This window comes from Drosophila ananassae, chromosome XL (assembly GCF_017639315.1).
Source record: "Drosophila ananassae strain 14024-0371.13 chromosome XL, ASM1763931v2, whole genome shotgun sequence".
Lineage (NCBI taxonomy): Eukaryota > Metazoa > Arthropoda > Insecta > Diptera > Drosophilidae > Drosophila > Drosophila ananassae.
The window spans coordinates 6,325,983-6,350,202 of NC_057931.1; the positions used below are offsets into that span (position 1 = coordinate 6,325,983).

Genomic DNA, 24,220 nt, shown 5'->3' on the forward strand with positions numbered 1-24,220 from the left:
TGATTTTCGCATAATTCCACAGCCAGTTGAAGAAAACACTCTGGAGTTTCGCATTTAAGTGTATTTTTTATCGCCATTTATTGAATTTGTACCGAAATCGGTTCAAATTTTGTATTTTTTTTGGGTAATGTTTTGTGTAATATTTCTGGGGACTTGCGCAGTTTTTTTTTAAGCTCGAAAATAAGGGGTTTTTTTAGGGGGGGAGGTGGTATAAATAATAATCGTATTTGTTTATGTGATTCTCTGATTTTTACAGATTTCCATTTTTATTCTTGTTTGACAATCGATTTTTTATTATTTTTTTTTAGATACAATATAATGTTTAGCCGTTTCATTGCATTTCTATATGTAATATTGTTTTTTAATTCATTTTTTGTTGTCATATTTTTAATATATTCTAGCCTGCTGCTTGGACACAAAAAAAAAATTTCATTTCACTTAATTAGATTGATGTTTTTTGGGTTTCCGTATTTTTCGTTTTTATTTTTTTTTCCGCTAAATTAAATTACATTTTTACACACACACATACACACTCTATATCACACACAGGCATTCTTACAGACGAAAAAAAAATTGTTCTTAGTTTAATTACCATTTTCGTATTTTTTGTTTCTGTTTTTTTTTTATTACATAATTATATTATTTATATATTTCAAGCATTGCTTTGGCCAAAAAAAAAAAAAATTTGATTACATAATATATATATTTTAAATAAAAAATTCATTTACAACACTAATTTAGTCTCTCTCTGGATTACAAAATATTTATATTTAAGAACAAAAAAAAAAAATTAAACATTTAATTGAATAAATTAAATCACTTGGGAGAATATTTTAAGCTCTTGAACCAAAAACTAAAAAATAAAGACATAAGATTTAAGTTTTTTTTTGTAAATTTTTTTGTTTTGTTTTTTGTTTTTTTTTTGTTGTTGTTTGAAAATGAGCACAATATTCTAGGAACGCGAAAAATCAATAGGATATTAAGACGGGGGGGATGTCTTAAGCTTAGGGTTTAAGGATACAAGGATACAAGGGTTAAAGGATGAGGATCCTGGCGGGGAGATGGTTGCCTCACGTGTTGTTGAACAGCAAGGACTCGATGCTGAAAGGATTACTGCGCCGCATGCTGATCGGCGAGGTCTGGTGGACCAAGTTGGCCACCGCCGCCGCTGCTGCCGCCGACGTGGCATTCCCGCCGCCGCCGCCGCCCCCCACCACGCCCAGGTGTCCGTGCTGGTGTCCGTGCCCCCCCAGCTGACCCTGACCCTGGCCCGGGACATGTCCGCCCAGGGACGACTGCTGCTGCTGCTGCTGGCTATTCTGCAGGTTCAGTTGGTGGAACGCCTTGGCGGGGAAGAGCAGCGGCTTGGGGGAGTTGTCCCGTTCCCGATCCTCCGATTCGCTGCCGTCCATGGGCTCCAGCTTACCGAAGATCACGCCCGAGGGATGACCTGATCCGTTGGGTGGCGCCACCGAGCTGGGACTGCCCAGGCTGCCGCCTCCGCCGATGAAGCTGCCCGCCCTCGAACTGTCCCCGTCGCCGTCCAGGCCGCAGTGCAAGTTCTGCTGCGAGGAGGAGCATCCGGCTCCACCGCCGCCGCCGCCACCGCTGCCGCCACGGACCGGACTCACCGGATCGCCGTCCAGCTCGTCGTCGCTGTCGGTGCCGCCGACCACGTCGATCTGGATCCCGTCGTCCTCCAGGTCGGAGTCGGAGAAGGTGCCGTTGGCCTTGTGCTGTGATATGTACTCGGCTTTGAGAGCCTCCAGGTCCACGGTGATGCCCTTTGCCTGCAGCTTCCGCGCCTGCCGATCGATCGCCTTTGCCAGCTTCTTCCGGCGCCGGGCTCTGTAATTACACGGAAAAAAATACGGAAAAAGTTTAGTTTAGGCTTTATTTTGTTTCTTTCTTTTTTTCAGATATTTTTAGGGTAATTTTAGGGTTAAAGTTTACAATTTTGAGAACAACTATCTGTATTTTAATTTTTATTTTAAATATCTATCTAAAACAAGGAGAGAAAAATTAAGATTTAGCTTGAGAGAATTTTTCAATCTTTATATTTTGAACTAAAATTAGTTTCTTGTCTTTTTTTTAAAACTTTTTTGTGTAATTTCAAGGATATATTTGAAATTTTAGAGGACTACTAGCCAAGAACTGGCTTCAAAAGATCTATAAACTCAAAATAAAATAAATTACAAGCTACAAGACTTAAAAACTTAAAAAATTGAATTAATTTAAAAATTATTAATTCACTAAAAACCCCGAAACCTCTTCAAAAGATAATAAAACTTAAAAATCAAACAAAATTCTATAAAATAAAATCATAAATGAACTCTTATCACAAATTACCAAGATCATTTAGTCACACTTCCAAGAAAAATAAAAAGCAAATATTAAAAAGATTATTGAGACATTTGAAATATAAATTAAAATTTGAATACATTCGTAATTATCGAAATGGCAATTCCCAGTGACAGTTGGCAAACTTTAAAGACTTTTGAATTGATTTTTAAATTTTTGCAAAGGCATTCTAGTGACAGTTTAACATTTAAGGGGTTTTTTAATATTTTTATTTTGTTTTTAAAACTGGTTTAGAGTTTTGGTGAAGGCTTTAATTGTTTTTAATAAATATTTAAGACGTAGCAGGTGACAGTTTAATTTTTAAGCATAAATTATACATACTTTTGAACTGTTTTTAAAGGTTTAATTTGAAAATAATAATTTATTAATCAATTAACTTACCGCTCTTTGGCCTTGAGCTCGTTGGGCGGTATGGGCTCCCCGCTGCAGGTCTGCGGCTGGGCGTTGTGGGCGGGGCGTCCGGGTCCCTTCTTGGTGTGTTCGCGCTTACGCACCTTGGCCCGCCGGTTCTGGAACCATACCTATCTGGAACAAAGCGTATAATCTCAGCAAAGGTGATCGCAAACAGTCATAGAGTTTAGGGATTAGGGATAGAGGGCTTTAAGGATGAACTTCTCAGATATATCTTATTCCAATTAAAACTAAACTCACCGCAACTCGCGACTCCTTGAGATCCAGCCGCATGGCGAGGGCCTCCCGCATAAAGATGTCCGGATAGTGGCTGGCGGAGAAGGCCCTCTCCAGCTCCTCCAGTTGCCAGGAGTTGAAGTTGGTGCGGGACCGGCGTCGTTTGGCGGCACTACTATCATCATCACCATCCCCGGGAAAGCCTATCCGGCGGGAAAAACGAAAAGGAAATGCGGAAAATGTAAATGAAATTGTTCAAACACTGTGTATTAAGTCATTAATATCGTGAATGACCGAGGGTGTTGGCTTATTACAACTAATTAGGGTGCTGCCAAAAAAAAACAAGAAACAAGAAAAAAACTAAAACTAACCCCCAAAAAAAAAACACTTTGTTCTCGACACTAAAAACCCTATAATTAAGTGTTGGAAAATTATTTAAATTACCCGAGACCGAGGCACAAATATTACCCAAGCACCGAATGCATAAATATTCATAATCATATATTTCAATTACATCGCCAAAGGGGCCCAAAGTGAGGTTGGCTTAAACCAAGGGGGAAAGGGGGACATGGTAACACACACATATGCCCAGAATATCCAGAATACCCAGAATACCCAGTATCCCCCCCAGAATTCCCAGCCGACGGACCAACAATAAAAACGAAACAATTTAATTACGTTTTCTATTTTGCAGAACCGCCTCTGTCTCCCGCGGCTCTTGATCCGTCCCAGGATGCATAGTTTTCTATATTTAGATTATATCCCCCAAAGGGGGCGTGGCTCACAACACACACTCATGCAAAAGGGCCCAGCAATTTATCAAATTAACTCAGATCTGGCCAAAAAAAAGGGGCAGTCTTGTATTCCCAGTATTCCCCAGATAGCTCCATGGTAGGTGTTTGGTTATTAGATGAGATGATGGCCAAATGAAACGGAAACACAGTGCGGGGTAGTTAAAGAGTTTAGTTTTATTTTTTAAATAATTCTTAAATATTTTCTCTAAAGAGTTTGAAACAGAAATAATTATTAATTGAGCGCCTAGAAGATAGGCTACAATTTTTATAAAACTCTTCCTTAACCCCTTTTCTAACCTAAAAACTGCAGAATTAAAAGAAAAACTTTATAGACCTAGAGCAGAGTTAATCCCTTGACCAAAAAAACCCCCTTTTTTTTGTAAATAATTCCCAACAAGTGTTCTGATTGATGTTTGCCACTCATGGGAGACTCATAAAGAGCCAACCAGGGAATGAAGTCATTGAAATGGCTGTTAAATACAGGATAGCTATTGAGAATCAAACAGCAATCAGTTTGAGGTAATTTAGCAGCTCTACTTTGTATCAGTGAGTGATGAGCAGGCCGTCCACTCAAAGCGCCGCCACTCACCTGACTTTGTAATAACATTAATTTCCCCCCCAAGGCCCCAACATACGCACACTGGGAGAAAAAAAAGGGGGTGTGGATAGAGTATCAAACTGCATACCTCACATTAAAGGGCAATAACAAGAGGCCGGCCCTAATTAAGGGTTTCGGCCATTCGGCTGTTAAGTGTACCTAATTATGCGTGCCGCACTGTGGCACCTGAAACCCGTTTTGGCCATGCGGCCAGTCCAAGTGGTCAGTCAGTCTCCTCCGCCGATGGCCAAAAGAGTCGCTTACAACGACCAACAATAACACACAACAATAATAGAGACATTAAATGCAAAAGCGACAAAACAGGCAACCGAACGACCCAAAGTGCATTCAAATGACTTAATAATAACAGGGGCTCCGCCACTGTGCCCGAAACAGGGGCGGATCTACCCAAGAAGGGTACCCAGGGGGCAACAGGGAGGGGTGGTGGGATGGGGGATGGCTGGCTGTCAGGTGGGTTGGAAATATAATTCATGTTTGGTGGGTGTTTCGCCTTCCCAAATGCAAACGATAATTGAAATTTATTATGATTATTGCACACGCTGGGTGCAATGTGCAACGTGCAACGTGCAACGTGCAACTTGCAACTTGCAACGTCCGAGAGACGGCCAGACTGCAATTTGGCAACGTTGCATTGATTTCCCATAACCTCAAACAAAATACAATTTTGCCGGAAGCCAAAAAAAAGAGTTGGGGTTACCCCCAAAAAAAAATGAAGAAAAAGCAAGAACTGAACTCCAAAATACTCTAAAAGGACTAGAAGGAGTAGGAATATCAGCTTAACTTGGCATGATGATTTTTAGGAATATTATATAGGTTTTTAGAAAGTTTCATTAGTTTTCGATGAAGGACTCTCGAGTTACATAAGTTAGGAACTATGAAAACATAAAACAGGGCTGCTTTTATATTTTTCTGTTCATATCCTCGCTATTTAAACTAGATAGCAAGGACCTGAATTGTTTTCATTCAAAACTAAGTAAAAATTAATCACATTACCCCCTTAAAGGGTATAAAAACTGAAAATTATAAATAAAAAAGAACAGAAGAAGCAAAGGGAAGTCGGCTAAATCAGAAGAAACGAGTCTGCGACTGTGGTCGTGCATTGTTGCATGCCACAGTCACATTCCGTGGCATGTTATTTTCGTTTACAGCGCGCGTCAGCCGGGCAATATAACAGTTACCACACACTCCCTGCACCGCCACACCGCCACACCGCCACACCCCCAAAACCTGCAACCTTCCGCCCCCCTGCCACCACCTCAAGGGTGAACCACTTAAGTCATAAAAATTAAAGCGAAAATAAAAAATAAAAGATTGGCGAGAAAAGGAGTGTATTACTAAAAAGCTTATACTTGCGGCAGGATAGGATTGAGGAAAGGCATTTTAATGATGGCTAAAAGGATGTGTAAGGACATGGTTTGAGAGGTTATTCTTTTTGTTCATAAATTAATAATAATATCACTATTTTTATCAAGTTTATTGAGGTATTAAATAGTAGTTTAGATATTAAATTCTGCATTATTATTTATTTTTTAGTATTTAAATCAATTATGATTTATTTTATCTAAGTTTTTAAACTTTTTTGGTCCTAAGTTCCCTAAAATATCTTCTTATAGATGGATAAATTAATTAAAACTTTATTCTTTTTGAAAAATATAATTTTTCTACTTTTAATCGATTGTAAACGATCATCAGCACAGGCCCGATAATCGATTGTGTCTATCGAGACACAGAAATATATTCTAAAGAAACCCATAAGTATATCCAATTGATAATTTCAAAACTTCTTTTTAAAAAAAGCTTCCGTTCATCATAACAATTTCATTTTCCAATTTCAATTCCTAAAAAACCTATTAAAAAGCGGAAATATTTAGGAACTAGCAACGGTACAACATAATTTTCTCTCTTGATGGAAGAACCGAAAAATGAAAAGCAAGAAACGATTTATCATTCGTGTAGAAGATGGCATCATTGCAATGTTCCGACTTCCGCTTCTTTTGGGTGGAACGGAAGTGCTCTAACATACTGGTGGCGCCCTCTACCCCTGAAGCTTTAACGCTCTACCCTTTTTTTTTTCATTTTTGGTGTTTTTCGGAATTCATTAGGAGTGTAGAACAAGACAAGGGGAGAAAAACAAAATGGCGGAGTAGTTTTTTTTTGTTTCTCCTTTTTTTTTTGGGAAAATCGCATGATAAATGATTCCGATCGCCTTATGACAGTTTCTTCATTTCCGGCGTGAAATGAGGAATGGCAAGAAAGAAAAAAAAACGTCACAACGATGATGATGATGTTGTGGCACCCACACCCACCTCCCACTCCAATCCAGGTTGCATGTCAACCTCTCTGCCACAGAAATGATTAATGACAAGCACTCTCATCATCCACCCACCAGCGGCTGCCTCCTGGCCTGGCTTGCTAATCAAATTGAATCAAATCAGAATTAATAATTACATTTTCGCCGTTTTTTTTTTTTATAGTGCGTTGGTTGGTTGGTTGGTTGTGCGATTCTGATCCAGAAGAGACCCAACCCGATTGCCAGTTAATTACTGCCACGCCCCCCCTCCTCTACACCTCTAAACCAGCGCCGAATCAGAGTCTGTGGCTGGCATTATGGCCATAATTACACCAACTAGCCATCATTTGTTAATGCTAATTGGTCAATGAGCAGCCGCGGCATGTACTCGGGCCTTTTGTGGGCCGATCGCTCGAGTTTACAGAGTCCGGTTTGGGGCTTTTTTTTTCCACCAACAGTTACCACTGTTACCACTGCTCTTAATGGCCAAAACTGGGCGATCACAGCAAATGGCGTCCCATCAATTCTGGGTCTAGTGATTGCTCCCCGGCCTCAAAACAAGCCACCAACACTCACACAAATTGCCTAAAAAAAAGTCAAGAAATGAAGAAAGTAAGTCATTGTTACCACAAACAAGCCAAAAAGTTAATTTCTTACTTGGCTTAAAGGGATTTATGGCCTTCTAGATATCAAAAATAATAGAAATTAAATTATAAATAGCATAAAATAGAGAAATAATGAAATTAGACCAAAAGCTAGACAGAACCAATTGAGAATTATAGCAGAAAGAGTTTTTTTCCAAAAAACTTTATAACTTTTGAAGAAAAAACTATCTTTTGAGTTGTTAAAATAGTTATATTACTATATAATTTATTTATAATTTCTATATTTGATCATTTCTTTGCTTTTAAAATAATAGAATTAAAAAAAAACCTTTTTTTAAAGACATTTTCGAAAAGACAAATGTACAAAAAAGGTAAAAAAATAGTTAGTAATAGTAAAATATAATCAATTTAATATATTTTTTCTCAATGTATTTAGTTTTTAATTTTAAAACCCAAATTTAAACTTTAAAAACTACAAAAATCATTTAAAAACCATAAAAACCACAATAGCCGTCCAACTATTTTACAAATCTCTTACTTTTGGCTTCGTTTTAAAAAGCGTGTTTGATTTTTTTGTGGGTTTTGTATTATTTGTGCTTATTTTTGATTGTTTATGGGATATGGTGTGGATGTCGGATATGGTCTGTGGTCTATGGTCTATGGGGTGGACCTTAATGTGGCACAGCAGGCGACTCTGAATACTTTGTATGCTAAACACAAATCGGCGAGTCGATCGCATTTTTACATAATAATCGATCGCTGATTAGCTAAATCAATAAATGTATTTTTTTTCGCAGGTAGCAGCTGCTGATCAGAGTCAGTCTGACTGAAAAGATTCTCGGACGAGAGCAAAAAAAATGACAATCCGAGAGCCACTTAAGAGGGCTAATTGAATGAATTAGCATTTTGTCAGGGGGCCTCCTCTTGTTATCACAAGCAGGAATTGGAATTCGAACCATTTCTATTCGAGAATAGGTAGAAAAAAATGAAAAATAAATTTAAATGAATGTGGTAATGGGTAATGGAAACCCGAGATGATTTTTTTGTTCGATCGAATGGCGCTGACCTCAAAAATGGATGGGAGACGCGTGTTTCAAACACAGACTTTGATAATTCATTAGCCGATCTATGATCGGGCTATTGAATAGCTAAAATAAAGTCTAAAAAAAAGTCTATCTATTAAAATCAAAAAGCTAAAACCCCATCAGATTGGCGAAAGTCGAAAGCCGTTGGAAATTGATTTCATGGGAAAGATTGAAGGAATTCGCGGTTTTGTGACGCGAATTCCAAGCCTGACGTGGACACGTGTCGGCGATTAATATTTCACATTTTAAATATTTTAAATCACTTGGTGGCTTTGGCTTTTGCGTCACAAGACAACAAATTAGCAATTACGAGGCGCCTCTCGACACTCGACACAAAAAGCGTCTCAAAACAGGGCTTTCCTAGGCTTTCAATCTTTTTCTTTAAATTGTTAACTAATTGGTTGCTAAACTGTCTTTTAAATAGTATTACTAACAAATTAAATCTGCTTTTCATTCAAATCACAACACTATTACATTAGTTTAATAACCATTATCAATTAAGGTTCTAATAATGGTCTATAATCTTAAAAAAAATTCAAAACCTGTACAAGATATACGAGCGTTTTTCCTGTAATTCCTGTTTTTGCTTTAAAATTTATTTTACTTTCTGTTTTTAATGGATTATTATTAATTAGGTTTGAATTATGGGCCTAGTTTTTTAGAGATTTATTTTGTATTAATAATAATAATTGAAAAATATGGAAAACAAGGAAAGTTAAAACATTTTTTAAGTAGTTTTTTTCTATTTAAGATCATATATCATTCTAGTATCACATATATCTACTCTTTATTCTATTTAAAAACTATTTTCAAGGTTATTTTCTATTAGTTTTTAAGATTATTATTATTTACAAAGATTAGTTCAAGAAGTATTCAAAAATAATAAAAAGCTTTTTTACAAGTATTATTTGAAATTTCGTGTTATTTTTTAATAAGGACAGTTACATAATTGTTTTTTTTTTATAAATGATTTAAGATCTGTTCTATATTATTTTCCATAAAATATACCAAAGTTTCAATTCCTTTAGTTTTCAAGTTGAATATAGAATCAGAATAGAAAATCGGTATTTTTTTTAAATCAATACCCTTTAAGACCTTAAAAACCTCATAAATTTCCCCAAAAATGTCCCAAATCAGCCATATCCTTAAAGAAAAAACCTCCTTTACCCAGCTTCGATCTATCAGGAGGAATTCTGCAGGCCTATTCTGAAGGAATATAATTTCAGATTCCCCTGACTTTGATTTCAGAATCCCAAGCCCAATTTCTAGCAAGGACACCCCGGCCAGGACACTTACCGCCATCCTCGTTGGAGCCCTCGCTGGGCGGACCCGCCGGCGGCAAACTCTGCCGGTTGCCGATCATCAGGCGGTGCTGGATGGTGGCCACCGTGCTGGCCACCGCCGCCACGGCCGTGGTCTGGACGGCGCTCACATTCCGCAGCGCCGCCGCACTCAGTCCCGTTAGATTGGCGAAGGCGTTGCTCGCATTGACGGCGGCCATCTGGGTGGCAGCGGCAGCCGCCGCCGCGGAATTGGGATGACCGCCGGCGGCGGCGGCAGCAGCGGCAGCGGAGGCGGCATCGAACCGAGGGCGGCCAAGGAAAGGACCATTGGGACCGAAGACGCCGGGTACGCCGAACTGAAGGAAGGGACCCCAGGGCGGGACCCGGACACCGCCGGGCGCCAGTTGGGCGGCGGCGGCGTACAGTTGGAGGGCGGCCGTGGGATGCAGGCCCTCGGAGGGCATGCCGGAAACGGAAATGGATGGCGCCGCACCGGAAACTGGCTGGCGGGCGGGACTGCCGCTTCTGAGTTGATTTTGAGGATTCCGATGGGAGGAGGTCCTGTCCTTGTCGTCCTCCTCCTTGAAGCTGTTGCTCCTGTTGTTGTTTTTATTCTGACTATTATTGTTATTATTATTATTATTATTGTTGTTGTTGTTATTATTATTATTGTTGTTGTTGTTGTTATTTAGCGTTAGCTTTTTGTTGTCCGGCGCCAAAGATTCCGTGGCTTGTTGCTCCAGAACCATTCTGGTCTCTAGGCCATGAGTTTTTATTTTTAAGTTTATACAATATTTTTTAAATAATTTTTTTTAATTATTTTTTTTTAATATTTATTTTTCACAAAAAAATGCACAAGATAGGCGAGAGGGAGGTGGCTTTTTTTTAGGAATTTTCTTGTTGTTGTACTCGTATTTAGAAACTTGTATTTATTTTTTAAATTTTGGCGCGCACTTCGCGTAGAACCGCGGGCTTAAAAAAAAAAATGAGTGCTGAGAATATATATTTTATTTATTATTTATATATTTGATCTTTTTGCCGACGGCCGGCGTTTGCCCAACAACGCGTCTCGCCACACACTGATTGAATAAAACTGCACTTCAGTTTCAGTTCACTTCGGTTCCTTCGAGCCACCACTGCCACTGCGGCCACTGAGCCACTGAGCCACTCTCGCCCCGAAAAGTGGGTGGTGGTGTCGTGTGAGTGAGTAGGACAACAACCCAACCCCACACAGCTCACCACAGTCAGTTAAAGAGAGAGAGAGAGAACGTAATTGTTAAAAGCGGGTGCGGGAGCGGTGGCCCTATGCGCTCGCAATGAAAATTCAATTTGAACTGAGCGCCAGTTTTGAAAAGTCCGTCGAGGAAACCCTCTTTTTCGAAAAAACCCAACCAAAAGCGAGACGGCACTAAGCCGGCGAGAGAGAGCCACAACCCGCGAGAGAGAGTCACCGGCGGAGTTTATTGGCGGCTCGCGGCTGGCCAGCCACAACGACATCCCTCTCTGGCGCTCTCTCTGGCCAAAAACATGGCAACAATCTTCCACAAAGCGTTAAGAGAGAGAGAACGAGAGTGCGAGCGAGTGGGAAATTCATCAAAAAGCAACAACCACTTAATTTTTATGTGTGCTTCTGCTTCTTCCTCTTCAATGTTTGATCGACTGCGCTGCTTTTTGCAAAGAAAACCTGTCTGCTATCTGTGTGTGTGTGTGTGTGTGTAGGTGGCCATTTTCGTTATGGCTTGCATTATGGTTAGAGCGAGACAACCATATGTGCGTCGAGAACTTCCATTGGCCATAGCGGAAATACTGGGATATTTTGGACGCTTCCGTTGGCGTTGCTGCTAACAGCTCTGCCACTGCCAGCGCCATTGCCAAAAACGACTTGAAGAGTTTTCAATTTTCTTTGGCTTCTTCGCCAATGTATGTGTGTATGTGTGTGGAGTTTTCCAGGGCGGAGTTATGCGGCATTTTTTCAATTTGCCGCACATCAAATTATTATGCCAGCTCTGCCGGCGTCTCTGCCAGCCAAGAGTCTCTGCCGCTGTTGCTGCCCCCAGCTCTGCATGGCCATAAATGGCAATTTTCCTGCCGCTCCCCCACCCCTCCCCCGCCACAAATAGAAAATCAAAATTCGTTAAACAATTAATTAACCAAACGAGCTTGTACTATAATTTGTATTTTCTATTTTTAAATATTTCTTATTTCGTTAAAAATAAGAGTCAATTGAAGACAATTTTTCCCTTTAATTTGTTGACATAAACGCCTCGTCCTGCCGGCAGGACCTCATCCATTTTCCACCATTTCTTTTGGGTATCCATCTGCCATTTTTTTTTTTTGTTCTGTTCTGTTTTTTGGGGATCCTGCTGCTCCTGCTGCTGCGCATGAATCATTCATTTTCATTTTATTTCCCCACCACATCCTGTGTTCCTCCCACCACAGTGCAGTCGGCAGCGACGCTGACGGCAGCAGCGCAGCGACACTTAACCCATTTGCTCCCAACCGGAGCATTTTCCTCCGGATGGAATGAAATCCCGGCCCTGGCAATCAATCCCTCTCCCACTCTCTCGCCCGCTCTCGTCCCCCCTCCCTGGTTTTCTCCTCTGCTGGCAAAAGTATCCTTCGATGACCTCTCCCTCCGCCCACTTTTGGGGCGCCCCCTCATCTGTCAGATGTTTTGTTGGCAGGTTACTTAATTGCTAGCCCCGCACTTTCTGCTTCTAAACTGTAAAAAAATAAATTTTTTCAAAAAATAGTTCATTGAAAAAATTTGAAAAAATCTATAGTATACTTTTCAGGGACCGCTTCATGTTTGCCTCATTTTTCCCCAAAAATTAACAAATAATTAGCTTCTTTTGTAAAGAAAGTTATAAAGATTTATTGTTTTAAAATTGTACTTAACAAAATATTTAGTTTTTCTTACTTAAATATAATTTTTTCAGAAATAAACTTCAAAATAAGAGTATTTTCCAAATGATTTATGAAAATTTGCAGCAAAACTGATTATATTTTCTCTCATAGTGGCAGAGTTGATGCCACATGCCCCCAGTCCGTGCCACAGTTTTCCACTTTTCACACCCTCCTCCCTCCCAACCACCTCTCTGGCCACCTGTCACATGTGCAACGTTGACGCTGTCGGTTGGTGTTCGCTTTATTAATGACTTACTGTGGCAGTGGCAGTGGCAGTGGCCGAAAAGGACAGCACAGAAAATCCCTACAATGCGTCCTGCAAAGTCCCCATTTTCCACACACTCCCCTCCTCCACCCACCACCCCCCCCAAAAAAAAAAGGAGAAAAAAAGGAAAAGCCCTCGAAACGCTGTGCTATCTCCACACTTTGTTAATAAAATTTCCATGCGTACCGAAACTTAATTAATTCAGCTACAGTTTGTTGGAAAAGTTTCTTGCCAACCCCTCCTGCCCCTGCCTCTTACTCCCCTCTAGCCCCTTTCACTCTGACAAAATGGCCGCCCCAATTCCCCCGAATATCCCCCCGCTCTGCAAATCAAACGAATGAATTTTAATTATTTTTGGTTCTAGCCCCGAAAAAAGTTTTCTTTTTCTTTTCTTTTCTACCTTTTATTTTTTTGCTGTTTCAGGTGGAAAAACTTTTTTTAGTTGTTGTCTCAAACCGGAAACGGAAATGAAAAGCAAAAGGGGAACAAAATTAAAAATATGTATGTGATTAAGTATAGAAATACAAAAAAAAGAGGTTTTTCAATTTAAAATTAAACAAAATATAAATATAAAGAAAAAATTGTGTTTCTTATTTTGAAAAAACTATCTCTAAAATCAAATGGAATAAAAACAAAATGGAAGCTACATTTTTTCCTATTTTGATAAATATGTTGAATAAAAACTCCATTTAACCAGCTATTTATGTTTCATAAAAAAGAAAACCCTATTTCCTTTTCTTAAAAAACATAAAAAATCTCTTAAATATTAAATTAATATTTTAGCAGATAACTTGCTCTCATAATTAAAAACAAATTGATTTCAACAATCTTTTGAAAAAAAAAAACACGAACAAAACACAAAAAATGGGAAATCCGCGCCAAGCCAAAGTGGAATAGCGGGAAATTCGGAAATCGAAGAAGGGAAATTATGTGTCCGCTCGGATTGGATGTGGTATGTGGGATGCTTGATGGGAAATTTTCCGCTTGAAAATATCTCTTTGATTTGTCTGTCAAATGTTTCGGTGGGCGGAAGGGCAGGAGGGGCGTGGCAGGGCAGGTGGGTGGGTGGTTAACAGGAACGGGGATGGGATGGGTTAAAGGGCAATATGGCGATGGACGGATATGAGAGCTAACGGGAATGACAGGCAGGAAATTGAAGAACTCTTTGGCTATATTTGGTAATAATGTAATGATAAGTGGACAGGATAAGAGCTCTGATGTTGAATCCTTTATCCTTAGAGAGGATAAATTGATTAAAAATCATTCAAGTATTATTTAAGATGAATTTTATTTTAACCTTTTATATTTAATTGATTTTTTTTATAAATAATATAAAACTAAAAAACAAACAAAGTCAACACTCTTAGGGATGAGTACTCTTACAATATTAGAAAATGCCCAATTTATCGATAAAAGCTTCGAGGCGACGTCATCGTGATCCGTCCATCGCCATCAAGGGCATTATAGATCATTCCTAACTATCGATTAATTTTATTTCCAACACCCAAACTAATTATAATCGAGCAACAATGTAAGATTCCATCTATAATTACAATAATTTCCCTTGCAATTTCTCCTTTATTTGGATTTTATGATTCTGATTCCTGATTTGAATGGAAATGCGACAGTTGTGAGTTCGATTCGGAAGCTGGGGCGATTAATGAGCGTGTTAATTGGCCATCAAGGGGGGATCAGGAGACAGATAGAGCATAACCATCATATTGTGGCCATCAAAAATCACACTGGCCACGCCCACTTCACAGGTCAACAGATGCAGCGAAACGAGGCGAAAGGACTCGCAGGATCGCGACCAGAATCGAAACCATAACCAAAAAGGTGCACACATGTGTTGCTAATTTTCCAGGACCTCGTCCTCGGACACGCCCACTTGATGTCAATAAAAAGATGGAAAAACAATGAGACACTCTTTGAATGAAAAATCAAACGAAAAAAGGGCAACCCCTCTATGGAAGTATTCAGGACAACAACCCTCCTGCCAGGACATCACTCCCTCCTCTACCCCCCTCCTCCTGAACCTCCTGTACCCTGAACTAAATCTTTATTTGCCGGCAAAGTCAAGTCACACAAAATTATGGCAATTACGCTAAGCAGGCCATTTATTTTTATGAGCCCACGAATTATGAATAATTGCAATTCCACAGAAACTAAACGTGAGAGAGTATGTCCCAAAAAAAAAAAATACCAGTTAAGGGGGGGGAGTCATCTGTCTTTAATAGAGAAGGGGATAGGGGGGCCTCTGCCTCTAGTCATGTTTAAAAATCCATTTTGACATTCAACGCCGACATAATGAAAAACCGCATTCGCATGCCAAGAATTTCCCCTTCGGATCGAAGTCAATTTCCACAAAACACCCACGCACCCCGCAAAATAATAAAAATAAAAATAAGAAAAAAAACATCAGTGTGTGGGTGCGTAGATTCGTCATTAGGCTCATAAAATGGCAATAACTTGGCCAACACACACACACACAAAGAGACACAACCAGCCAGACCTCAGAGCTTGACAAATAACGAAAATACGAAGACGGCTGTGATTTTTGTCGCGAGACTGGGAGTGGAATTGGATATACCCTGTTTAACACTAAAATATTTATAAATTAAGGAATTATTTATTGAAATATTAAGTCAATAAATAAAGTTAATAAACCCCTAAATATAGTAGGTTTTCTATTTTTCTAAGAATATTAAAAGACAAGCTTTTCGAAAAGAACTCTCTAAAATAAAAGCAACTAAAACATAAAAAAATATTTAAATGCCAAGCCAATATCTTGTACCTTCCAAGGATACAAAGGATATACGGAGAAATATAGCAAGAAGAGAGACTGTTATTTGGCGCAGACAACGGAAGAAGAAGAGGAATAAGGACATCAGGACATCAACGCCATCGGCCACAACAACAATTGACATTCATTGGCCAGTTTGATGGCCGATTCGTAGCTTGGGGTCCTGGATTCCGCCACCGCGGGTCCTGCCTGTCAACCCCCCCACAGAATCCAATGGCATGTCCTTGCCGTCTGTCGCTTCCTGCTTGGTCCTTGGTCCTTGCTCTTTTGGCTGTCGCGATTGATTTTCTCTCCAGCCAGCCAGGAAGGTCCTTTGCCTCGGCTTGGCGGCAAATAAATTACATTGTAATTTGTGTCCTCCGTTGTTATTGCCCACTCCCCCTCCACCCCTCTCTCGCAGCACAGCCCTGATCCTGATTCCACAATCCTGATCCTTTTGTCCTTTGAACAGACGGAATTCCTTAACCCCCCGCTAGTGACATGTAGCTTTTGGTTTCTGTTTCTTGATTTTGTTGGCACATTGAGAAAATATTAATAATAATAATAAATAATTATTTTAAAATTATCTATAAATTAAAAAAAGTATATACTATAATGAATAAAATTATGATATTTTTAGTTTTTAATTTTCAAGTTTTATATTTTTTAAATTTAAGTCAAGGAACTAAACTTTAAACTTTGGAGTTCTAGTTATTTTCAAGAAGTTAAGTATCTTTTTATTACTTTATTTTTTAAATGAATAAATGTTTAAATGAATATTGAAATAAATATTTAAGTAAACTAAAAAATTGTATATTTTTTTAATGTTTAAATGATTTTACAATTATTTGTATTTTTTATTTAAAAAATTAAGAAACAAGAGTGTCAATACATAAGCTTCTAGTTCTTAAGATTCTTTCTGTCTTTCTTTATTTTTGAATTAAAATTATAAAAAATATACTTTAATTTAAATTTAAGAAAAAATCATGATATATTAAAGATTTATTTCTCATATTCCTAATCACTTTTTCTCTCAGTGTTTGTTGTTTTGTCGTGTGTGGGTTTCGTAATTTCATTTCGAGTGCCTTTTTGGCCCTCCGCCCATCATTTTGGCACTGCCCTGGCTTTGGCCACGCCCACTGACTACTGCCCACCTCCCACCGCCCACCAGCTTCCACCACTCTCCCCCCCACCGCCCCCCTCTGCTCACTCCCTTACCGCTCTAGCTCATTTAAAGTTGATGGTGTGTGAAAAAATGTGAACAGATTGTTATGTAATTGAGTTTTTAGGCAGCCGTTTTGAGGTCGCCTTTTGTGGCCGCCTCTCCTTGGGATGTCCTGCGAGTCCTGCGAGTCCTTCCTACCGCCAACCGCCCACCACCCACGCCCTTGACTGTTGTCGCATTTTGTTACATTTATTTGTCGCTTGATTTGATTCTTATTTTTCCTTCTTGGCTCCTTTCAGTTCGCATTTTCCTCCCCCTGCCTGGCTTTCCCATTTTCCATTTCCCTCGACAGTTTATTTGCCATATCATAGGGGGGTGGAGTGGTTGGCTGACTGCCTCTAGTGGGTGGTGTGATGTGGTGTGGTGTGTGCCACTCTATTGACCGATTTGTGGTTGACGAGGAGAAGGTTAAGTTGTTTCCGAACGCCGTTTTATGGATCGGGATCTGCATCATTGATTTTATGTGGCGTAATTAGTGCAATCTGTCGCATAGTAATCGAGTTCGTGTTGAAGGCTAATCACACTTGGCAATTATCCCTTAGTCTCGACTAAAATTAAATCCATAATTAGGTCATCGTGTTGACTTTATTAAATCCCCAATTTTTGGTGTATTTTTGGCGATTTTTAGGGGTATAGAAGAGACTTTATTTGTCCTATTTGTTTGGAAAAATATTATTATCACTATCAATATGAATACAATAATGAATAAATTTTATGTTTTAATTATTAGTTTATAACTAACTACTATAACTATTTTAAATATTTAATAGTTATTGGGAGAATGGAGAAACATTTTTTGTGTTATTTATTTAAAAAATCGATTATAAATCGATACTTTCCCAAAAAAAGTATCGTTTACAATCGATTTTTAGTATCTTAGGCTTGTTAGCTATTTTGTAAAATTTTTAAAAATATAATATTTAAGATAGAAAAAAGGATAGTAAATAAGAAAATAATAACAACTTTAAAATGATATTTTGATCGATTAAAAAAAAATATATATGTTTGAAAAGAGTCTTTTGTTTAGATACTTATTTATTTATTTACTGATTGTCCTTAAATTCCCATTTAAATATTAACTATTCACTAAGCTTTTGATTAACAATCCTTAATATTTTAGTCTCCTAATAGAAGTCTGTTAAAATTTAATAAAAATTCAATGTAAAAAGATGGAAAAAAGTGGAAAAGGCAAAGTTAACCGCATGATGGTTAAGTCGCTTTTTGATTAAGTGATCTTCATGCCGATCATTGGTTACTGTCCATCACATTGGTCATGCCAATCCCAGTCCCAGTCCCAGTCCCAGTCTCAGTCCCAGAACCCAGTCCTCACTCCAAAGGCTCTCCTTCTCCTACCACTGTTGCCACAGTTGCATGCAACCGATCAAGAATCCAACGATGACTCCAATTTCTCCCTTCTGCATTTTTTTTTTTAAATATATATGTATATATTTTTTTATGGAGGATTTCTCAAGGGAGCCTGTGCTTCTTATTAGCTTGCATTTAAGACCCAGCAGGGTTTTCACACCTCCGACGCCCCACTGCGAATTCTGCCGACAAACGAAATTCCCTCAAAAGGTGGAAAAAAAATAAAACAAAGGATGCTGGAAAGGTGGAGGAGTAGTAGGAGCAGTAGGAGAAAGGAGAAACAGAAGACAAGGAAGACAACCAGAGGAGGAGGAGGAGGAGGAGTACCAGGAGGAGGACCTGGAGGAGCTGGAGGAACAGAGCACGCGCGGCGCAATCAAATTCAAATCACTTTGCATCTTTGAGATCTCAATAAAAATCTTTTTTCCTTGCTGGCGGTGCTACACTGGGAGAAAAATCTTGGCCCTATTAATTAAAAATTATTTTAAGATTTTTAAAAATATAAAACATAATAAAATAAGTAGTATTTTAAAGCCAAAGATAAGTAATACAAATCATTATCACTTTTAAAATAAATTACTATTTTGTTTTAGCAAACTCTTTCTCTCAGTGTAGCCTCTTGCTGTTGCCGTTCCGACTTTAATTGTTGCCGCAGGAGCATTGCTCAAATATTAATTGGTTTTTCTCTCTGTGGAGGCAGCAGCTCCGACTCCAGCTCCAGCTCCAGCTCCGGATCTGGCCTCGGCTTCCCTCCCTCCCTCAGCCGGGGTTTCTGGCCAAAACGTGTAACAAGGCTAACTACGGCGAGGGCCAGGAGAGCTGGGCGGGTCAGGGGCTACACAACAACAACGCCGACGCGGATCCCTTTTCACAGATCTTTTCATTTTTTATTCTGTGGCTCTGCGAAGGCTGCAAAAATTAATTACGATATCATGATTTACAAAATTAGCCGCAAATGGTGCGGCCTTTTTTCTCCTCCCCTTCCCTCACACCTTCTCCCCCCCTCTCCAGCTGCCTCTTGGCTGAGTGGGCATGGGCGTGGGCGTGGGCGTGGCCCCAGTTGGATTACACACACAAACACACACACACACTCGCAGAGACTGGCAGGATCAGGCGGCAGTATCTTTGGCGAAATCAGCGCTGTAATTTTCAGCCAACAATGGGAACAGTCTTGTGATTTTTTGAGTCTTTTATATTTTTAAATAATAATAGAATAAATATTAAATATTTGTATACCCTTGCTGGGAGAAAAGTGGGGATCGCAGAGAAGTAGACATCTCAGTTAAAGGGGGATCCCCTTCAAAATTCTGGATTTCCGGACTTGGCCCATATTGGTAGCTATATCTCGGCCAATTCCTATCCGATCCTCAAGCGGAATACCTTAATCGATTTGTGGATCGATTTCCAGTCGTTCTGCATCAAAATTCTGACAGAAAATATTTTTTCAAAATTTTTCCATTTATTTTGGGGCATTTCTTTCAAAGTCCTGGATTCCCGCACTTGGCCATATCGATGGCTATATCTCAGCCAATTTCCACCCGATTCATGAGCGGATTAGTGGATCGATTTCCTGTCCAGTGAGATTAAATATTCTCCCTAAAGATAATGATTAGAATAAACTAGTTGCCTTATAATATCTGTTAATATAATGGCTCTGGGATTACCCTACAAAGTACCTCCTTATGGACTCTTTGTTGTGTGAAAGTAATAAATTGTAAAGGTCCCCCAGAAAAGGATGTTGGGGGGTTGTGACAGAGAGGATCTGTAAAGAGGAGTCGCTGGGAACTCCCACAGTTTTCTGGGCCATATCCTGCCCTTGTGGGGCAATTAAATGCGCCACCTGATCGGCCTTGGGCACCTTCAGCCTGAACCCTCCCATTGGCGGTTTTTTCCATTTTTTTTTTTTTACAACACTTGGGCTCTGGTCCAGCTGCTGGGCCACGCCCCCTTTTAGCCACTGTTACAGTTTTTTTTTTGTCTGTTGTTGTTGTAGTTGTAGCATGCCTCTTCGTGTTTGGTAATTAACATTGTGGTTTCTTAAGGTTGCCTCTTCGCCACACATTCCTGGCCATGTTTTTTGCTCTTACCACTTTATTTTAGCCTTTTTTGCATATGCGCTTCGAGTTTATTAATGTCATCAACGCCCCAGACTTCTCCCCAGTGTGTTCGGTTCCGTTCCGCCCCTCCGGGCCACGCCTCCTCATCCCAAGGAGGGCAAAAATTGAGTTGACAACTCAATTGTTTGGACACAGCGAACAAAAACAAAATAGTTCTTATTTCGAAAATGGGAATTATTTTAAGGAAATTTTTAAGTGTGACCATGGTGCCAAAATATTTTTATTTTGGGTGACTAGCATGGTCACACTCTACTTATTATTTGATAAAAAGATATGTTAAAATGGTACAAAACTAATAGAAAGTTATGAAATGTTTCCTCCTCTTTCAAATTTTCATCAAATTTCTATATTTTTCCCCAATACCCGCTATAGTTTTTCTTCAAGTGTAATCAACAGCAACCACTCATCATCAGCGACATCAATTAAAATGATTTCAGCGATCAGAAATGCAGAAAAACCGAAACAAAAACCCCCAGCCCCCAGTTGGAAAAAAGTAAATTAAACGCCTAACAGTAAGCCAAAGGCGTTGGCACACAAACAAAAATTGGAGCTAATTTGATTAATCTCTTAAGGAACTGGAAGGGGGCTCCTCCGGAGGGGGGTCTGGGCCCCTAATGATGGGAAATACGAACGCATTTTGGCTCCCAAGACAGGCCCAGACCAGACCCAGAAGGAAAAAAAAACCAGACCCGGTAACTGGGGAGGCTTATGCGCGTAATTGCGAAAGTAATTAGTGCAAAGTGTTCGATTGCGATACTCGCCACCTTTAACTGCAACTGTATACTCAACATTAAACATTAAAACATTCAACATACAACAATGAACTGTTCCCACCGTGGAGCATCACCTTTTTTGTTCGCTGTTTAATTAGGAAAACTCGAGAGAACTCATTCAGATGAACGCCATTTTAGCTCATTAATTTGGGAAAAGCGGAGTTTAATGTTTGATGGTGACCCCGAATGATCTAAATTAAAAACTAAATAACTTACAGTTTTAGAAACCTAAGAATTTCTTGAGTTTCTGGCTTAAGAACAAAGAAAGAAGGCTTTTCGGAAACTTATACAGAAATAAAAGTTTTAGGATCGTAATGTCATTATCGAATGGTGACCCCGATGAAGAGTAACTAATCCTTAGGACTTTCCACATTAGGATTAGTAATTAGCAATAGTTCTGAGAGAAACCAAACTAAATAAAAGTCTTAAGAGTCTTCTAAAACATACAAATCAGTTCATTTGACATCCATAGAGACCATACCCCATTGGAACTATCTAAAATCTATGGGCACGAGGACGATTCGATGTGCATCTAGGCAAGTAAGTCGCAAATCCTTGGCACACGTAGCGATTTCACGGACAGGAAACCACAAAGAACCATGGGCAACGCCTCCGGGGTTCTCCGGGACCGGCACCGTCCGGGAATCCCCTTGGGGGGATTGGTATGTGAGTGTGGTAACTCCGGGGCATATTTCACGCCTCCTTGGGTGCTGCGTGCTTCACGGCAAACTAACCACCAGAATGTTACCAGACAAGGCAAGGATAACGCGCCACCCGAGAGTGTCGATAAGGATATGACAAATTTCACGCGCTTAACGCAAAAAGGACAACAAGGACACACAGTGAGAAATTATTTGCAATTATTGAGTAAGAAATTGTACTTACATTTTAATACTTTTGAGAGGTCTATACTTCCATAGTTCAGGTCGTTTTTATTACACTTTTTTTGAGGAATTTTTTTTCTAGATGACATTTTACTAATACTACTATGAAAACTTTTAGATAAATGAGGCCAGGCTTGCTATTTTACAATTTTAGTAAATTTTTAAGGTGGCCAGATTGTGATTAGTAGAAAAGGGCTAATGCGTTTATGATCATTCTTTTATAACCTCAAAAAATTAAATATCCTTTTCTCTTATTAAACTTTTATTTTCAATTATTTTGCTTAGTGTATTAAGGGTGGAATATCTGAAGGATGTGGAAGGTGGGCTGGCAGACAAAACAAGGTGGACGCCGTCAGCGGCTTACCTTTCGAAACGCGGAGCGGCTTTTCCGGATTTCCAAAGACCAGCAGACCTCGAACCACGAACCCCGAACCAGAGAACCAAAAGGATCTGAATCTGAATCCGAATCCCAAAAACCCGATTCCAAAGTCAAGATAGTCATCTAAAGAGAACAACAAAAAAAAAAAATAAATAAATATTTCAGGGATGAAGAATACTTTAATCAATCGCAACCGATTTGTCGGCTTAACATGTACAACATGACGTAAACAAAAAACCCGTATATCTGGAGGAGGGAGGATGGAGAACCGGAGAATGAAGGTCCGGAGGGTTGTGGGTATTTGCAAAATCCGGACAACACAGTACAGGATACGGAACTGGGAATGGGAATCAGAAACGGAATCAAAATAAGAATCGAAATAAGAATCAGAAGCGGAAGCGGAGGGTGGCATTAAAGTGAGCAATCGACGGGGATTAGTGTCGGCTGCGGTCGGGCTTAGCGGGTATTGCCTGTAAAGTGGCCAGCTAATAGTTGTCTAGAGCGTGAGAACGAACTAAGGGGATTACGGGGAAAGATATTACCCAAAAAACCCCCAAAAGTGTTCCTAAAACATGAGAACAAGCGAGGGTTCTTTGTCTGAGGGTTTATTATAATTTATTAATGGTTTTTTTTGTTTTTAAATACTAAAATATATATATATTTAAAACTATCTATTCTAGCACTAGTAGTTCTATGGGTCTTAGTAGCTATAGATGTGTTACTACTCAATAGTTACATTTTTGGAAGAAAAACTAAGCATGTCCTTTAATTTTGGTATCTAAGACCTATATGGAAGATTATTCTTTTGAAATATGACGATTTTTTTAAAGGTTTACGGCTAGTTATTTTATTTGTTAATATTTTAAGAGTCTCTATATAGAAAAGTCTCTATTGGTAGCTATATCTTGGTTAGTTTTTAAGATATCTCTCTAGATAGACTAGACTAGATATCTCTCTCTATTTTCTAAATTTTCAAAACTGTTTTCTAAACCCAAAATCTTCTAGCCACTTCCCTAAGACTCTCCCAACTCCTTTTAATAATATACTTCAAATTAAAACAATCTCCAAGAATATTAAACATTTTTATTAGATTAGTCTAGCAGGATAAATTGTTAGTTTGTAGCAAATAGGGCTGATAGGATAACAATTTATAATGGCTTATGTACGATTTATATTTGCGGCTAGGAATCAAGGACCTTCGTCCTTGGCGCGATGGGTGAATGCGTGAGGGGTGAGGGCATCCTCCCCTATGTGTTTTGTTTTGGGCACGCGACCCTTGTAGTAACAATGGCTCTATTTTTATGCGATTTACTTGTTTTGATAAACATTCGACATTTCTGACAGTCAACCGACACCCGGGACCCGGGACCCAGGGAGTCGAGAGGCTGCCCATGAGATTGTCCTTTTGTGTGTTCTGTGTCCTGGACATCCTGGGCGGGGAAGTAATTTGAAAATGAGTCTCTGCGCCTCTGCGACATTTTTATGAAGCGGTCGCGTGCGTCTATTCGATTGTCCTTTGCCGATAAGGACGAACCGAAATATGAATCGCATATTCCGTAAATCTGCATCAGAGCTGAAGTTTACTTTATTGTTTGATAAGTATGCCCATCCGATAATAATTCTGGCACAAGGACGACCGCTTAACACCCGCTATAAGGGGAGTGTTTTATGTGTTCCCCCGACCCCGACCCCGACCCGACCCCTTAGACTTGCCCTGTCTTTAAGCCCTAATCCCAAAAGTAAGAGTCCAAGAGAGCCATCCAAATCAGCAGCAGCAGTCACTCAAAAGCCAGGTCCGGAGCTCCACTAATAAGCACCTGGGGGCCACTGGCGGCGGTGGACAACCGGTGAGCAAATTG

The 24,220-nt window shown here is 39.5% G+C and overlaps 1 protein-coding gene across 3 annotated transcripts; it reads right to left on the reverse strand.

The window, feature by feature from the left end:
• Window positions 1-719: 719 nt before the first annotated feature.
• Window positions 720-22,129, reverse strand: LOC6502213 (homeobox protein unc-4). Of its 3 annotated transcripts, none has more exons than XM_014904476.3 (4): window positions 21,984-22,129; window positions 3,013-3,191; window positions 2,743-2,882; window positions 720-1,848 (listed from the first exon to the last, which is right to left on the reverse strand). In XM_014904476.3, the coding sequence occupies exons 1-4, from the start codon at window positions 22,069-22,071 to the stop codon at window positions 1,071-1,073; spliced, it is 1,185 nt and encodes a 394-aa protein (XP_014759962.1). In that variant the 5' UTR covers window positions 22,072-22,129; the 3' UTR covers window positions 720-1,070. The 3 variants fall into 3 exon arrangements, 2 of the variants coding, with proteins under 2 accessions (XP_014759962.1, XP_001966020.3); XM_001965984.4 differs by lacking the exon at window positions 21,984-22,129 and adding an exon at window positions 9,678-11,005; XR_006507592.1 differs by lacking the exon at window positions 21,984-22,129 and adding an exon at window positions 9,678-11,005 and having other exon boundaries at window positions 1,710-1,848; window positions 2,743-2,886.
• Window positions 22,130-24,220: the final 2,091 nt, after the last annotated feature.

Bases quoted from the DNA above. Each gene is read 5' to 3' on its own strand.
- LOC6502213 (XM_001965984.4), bottom strand. From the start codon at position 10,413: ATGGTTCTGGAGCAACAAGCCACGGAATCTTTGGCGCCGGACAACAAA. The intron at 2,883-3,012 runs GTGAGTTTAGTT...TGTTCCAGATAG, and splicing joins TCAAGGAGTCGCGAGTTGCG to GTATGGTTCCAGAACCGGCG. The intron at 1,849-2,742 runs GTAAGTTAATTG...GTGTAATTACAG, and splicing joins GAGCTCAAGGCCAAAGAGCG to AGCCCGGCGCCGGAAGAAGC.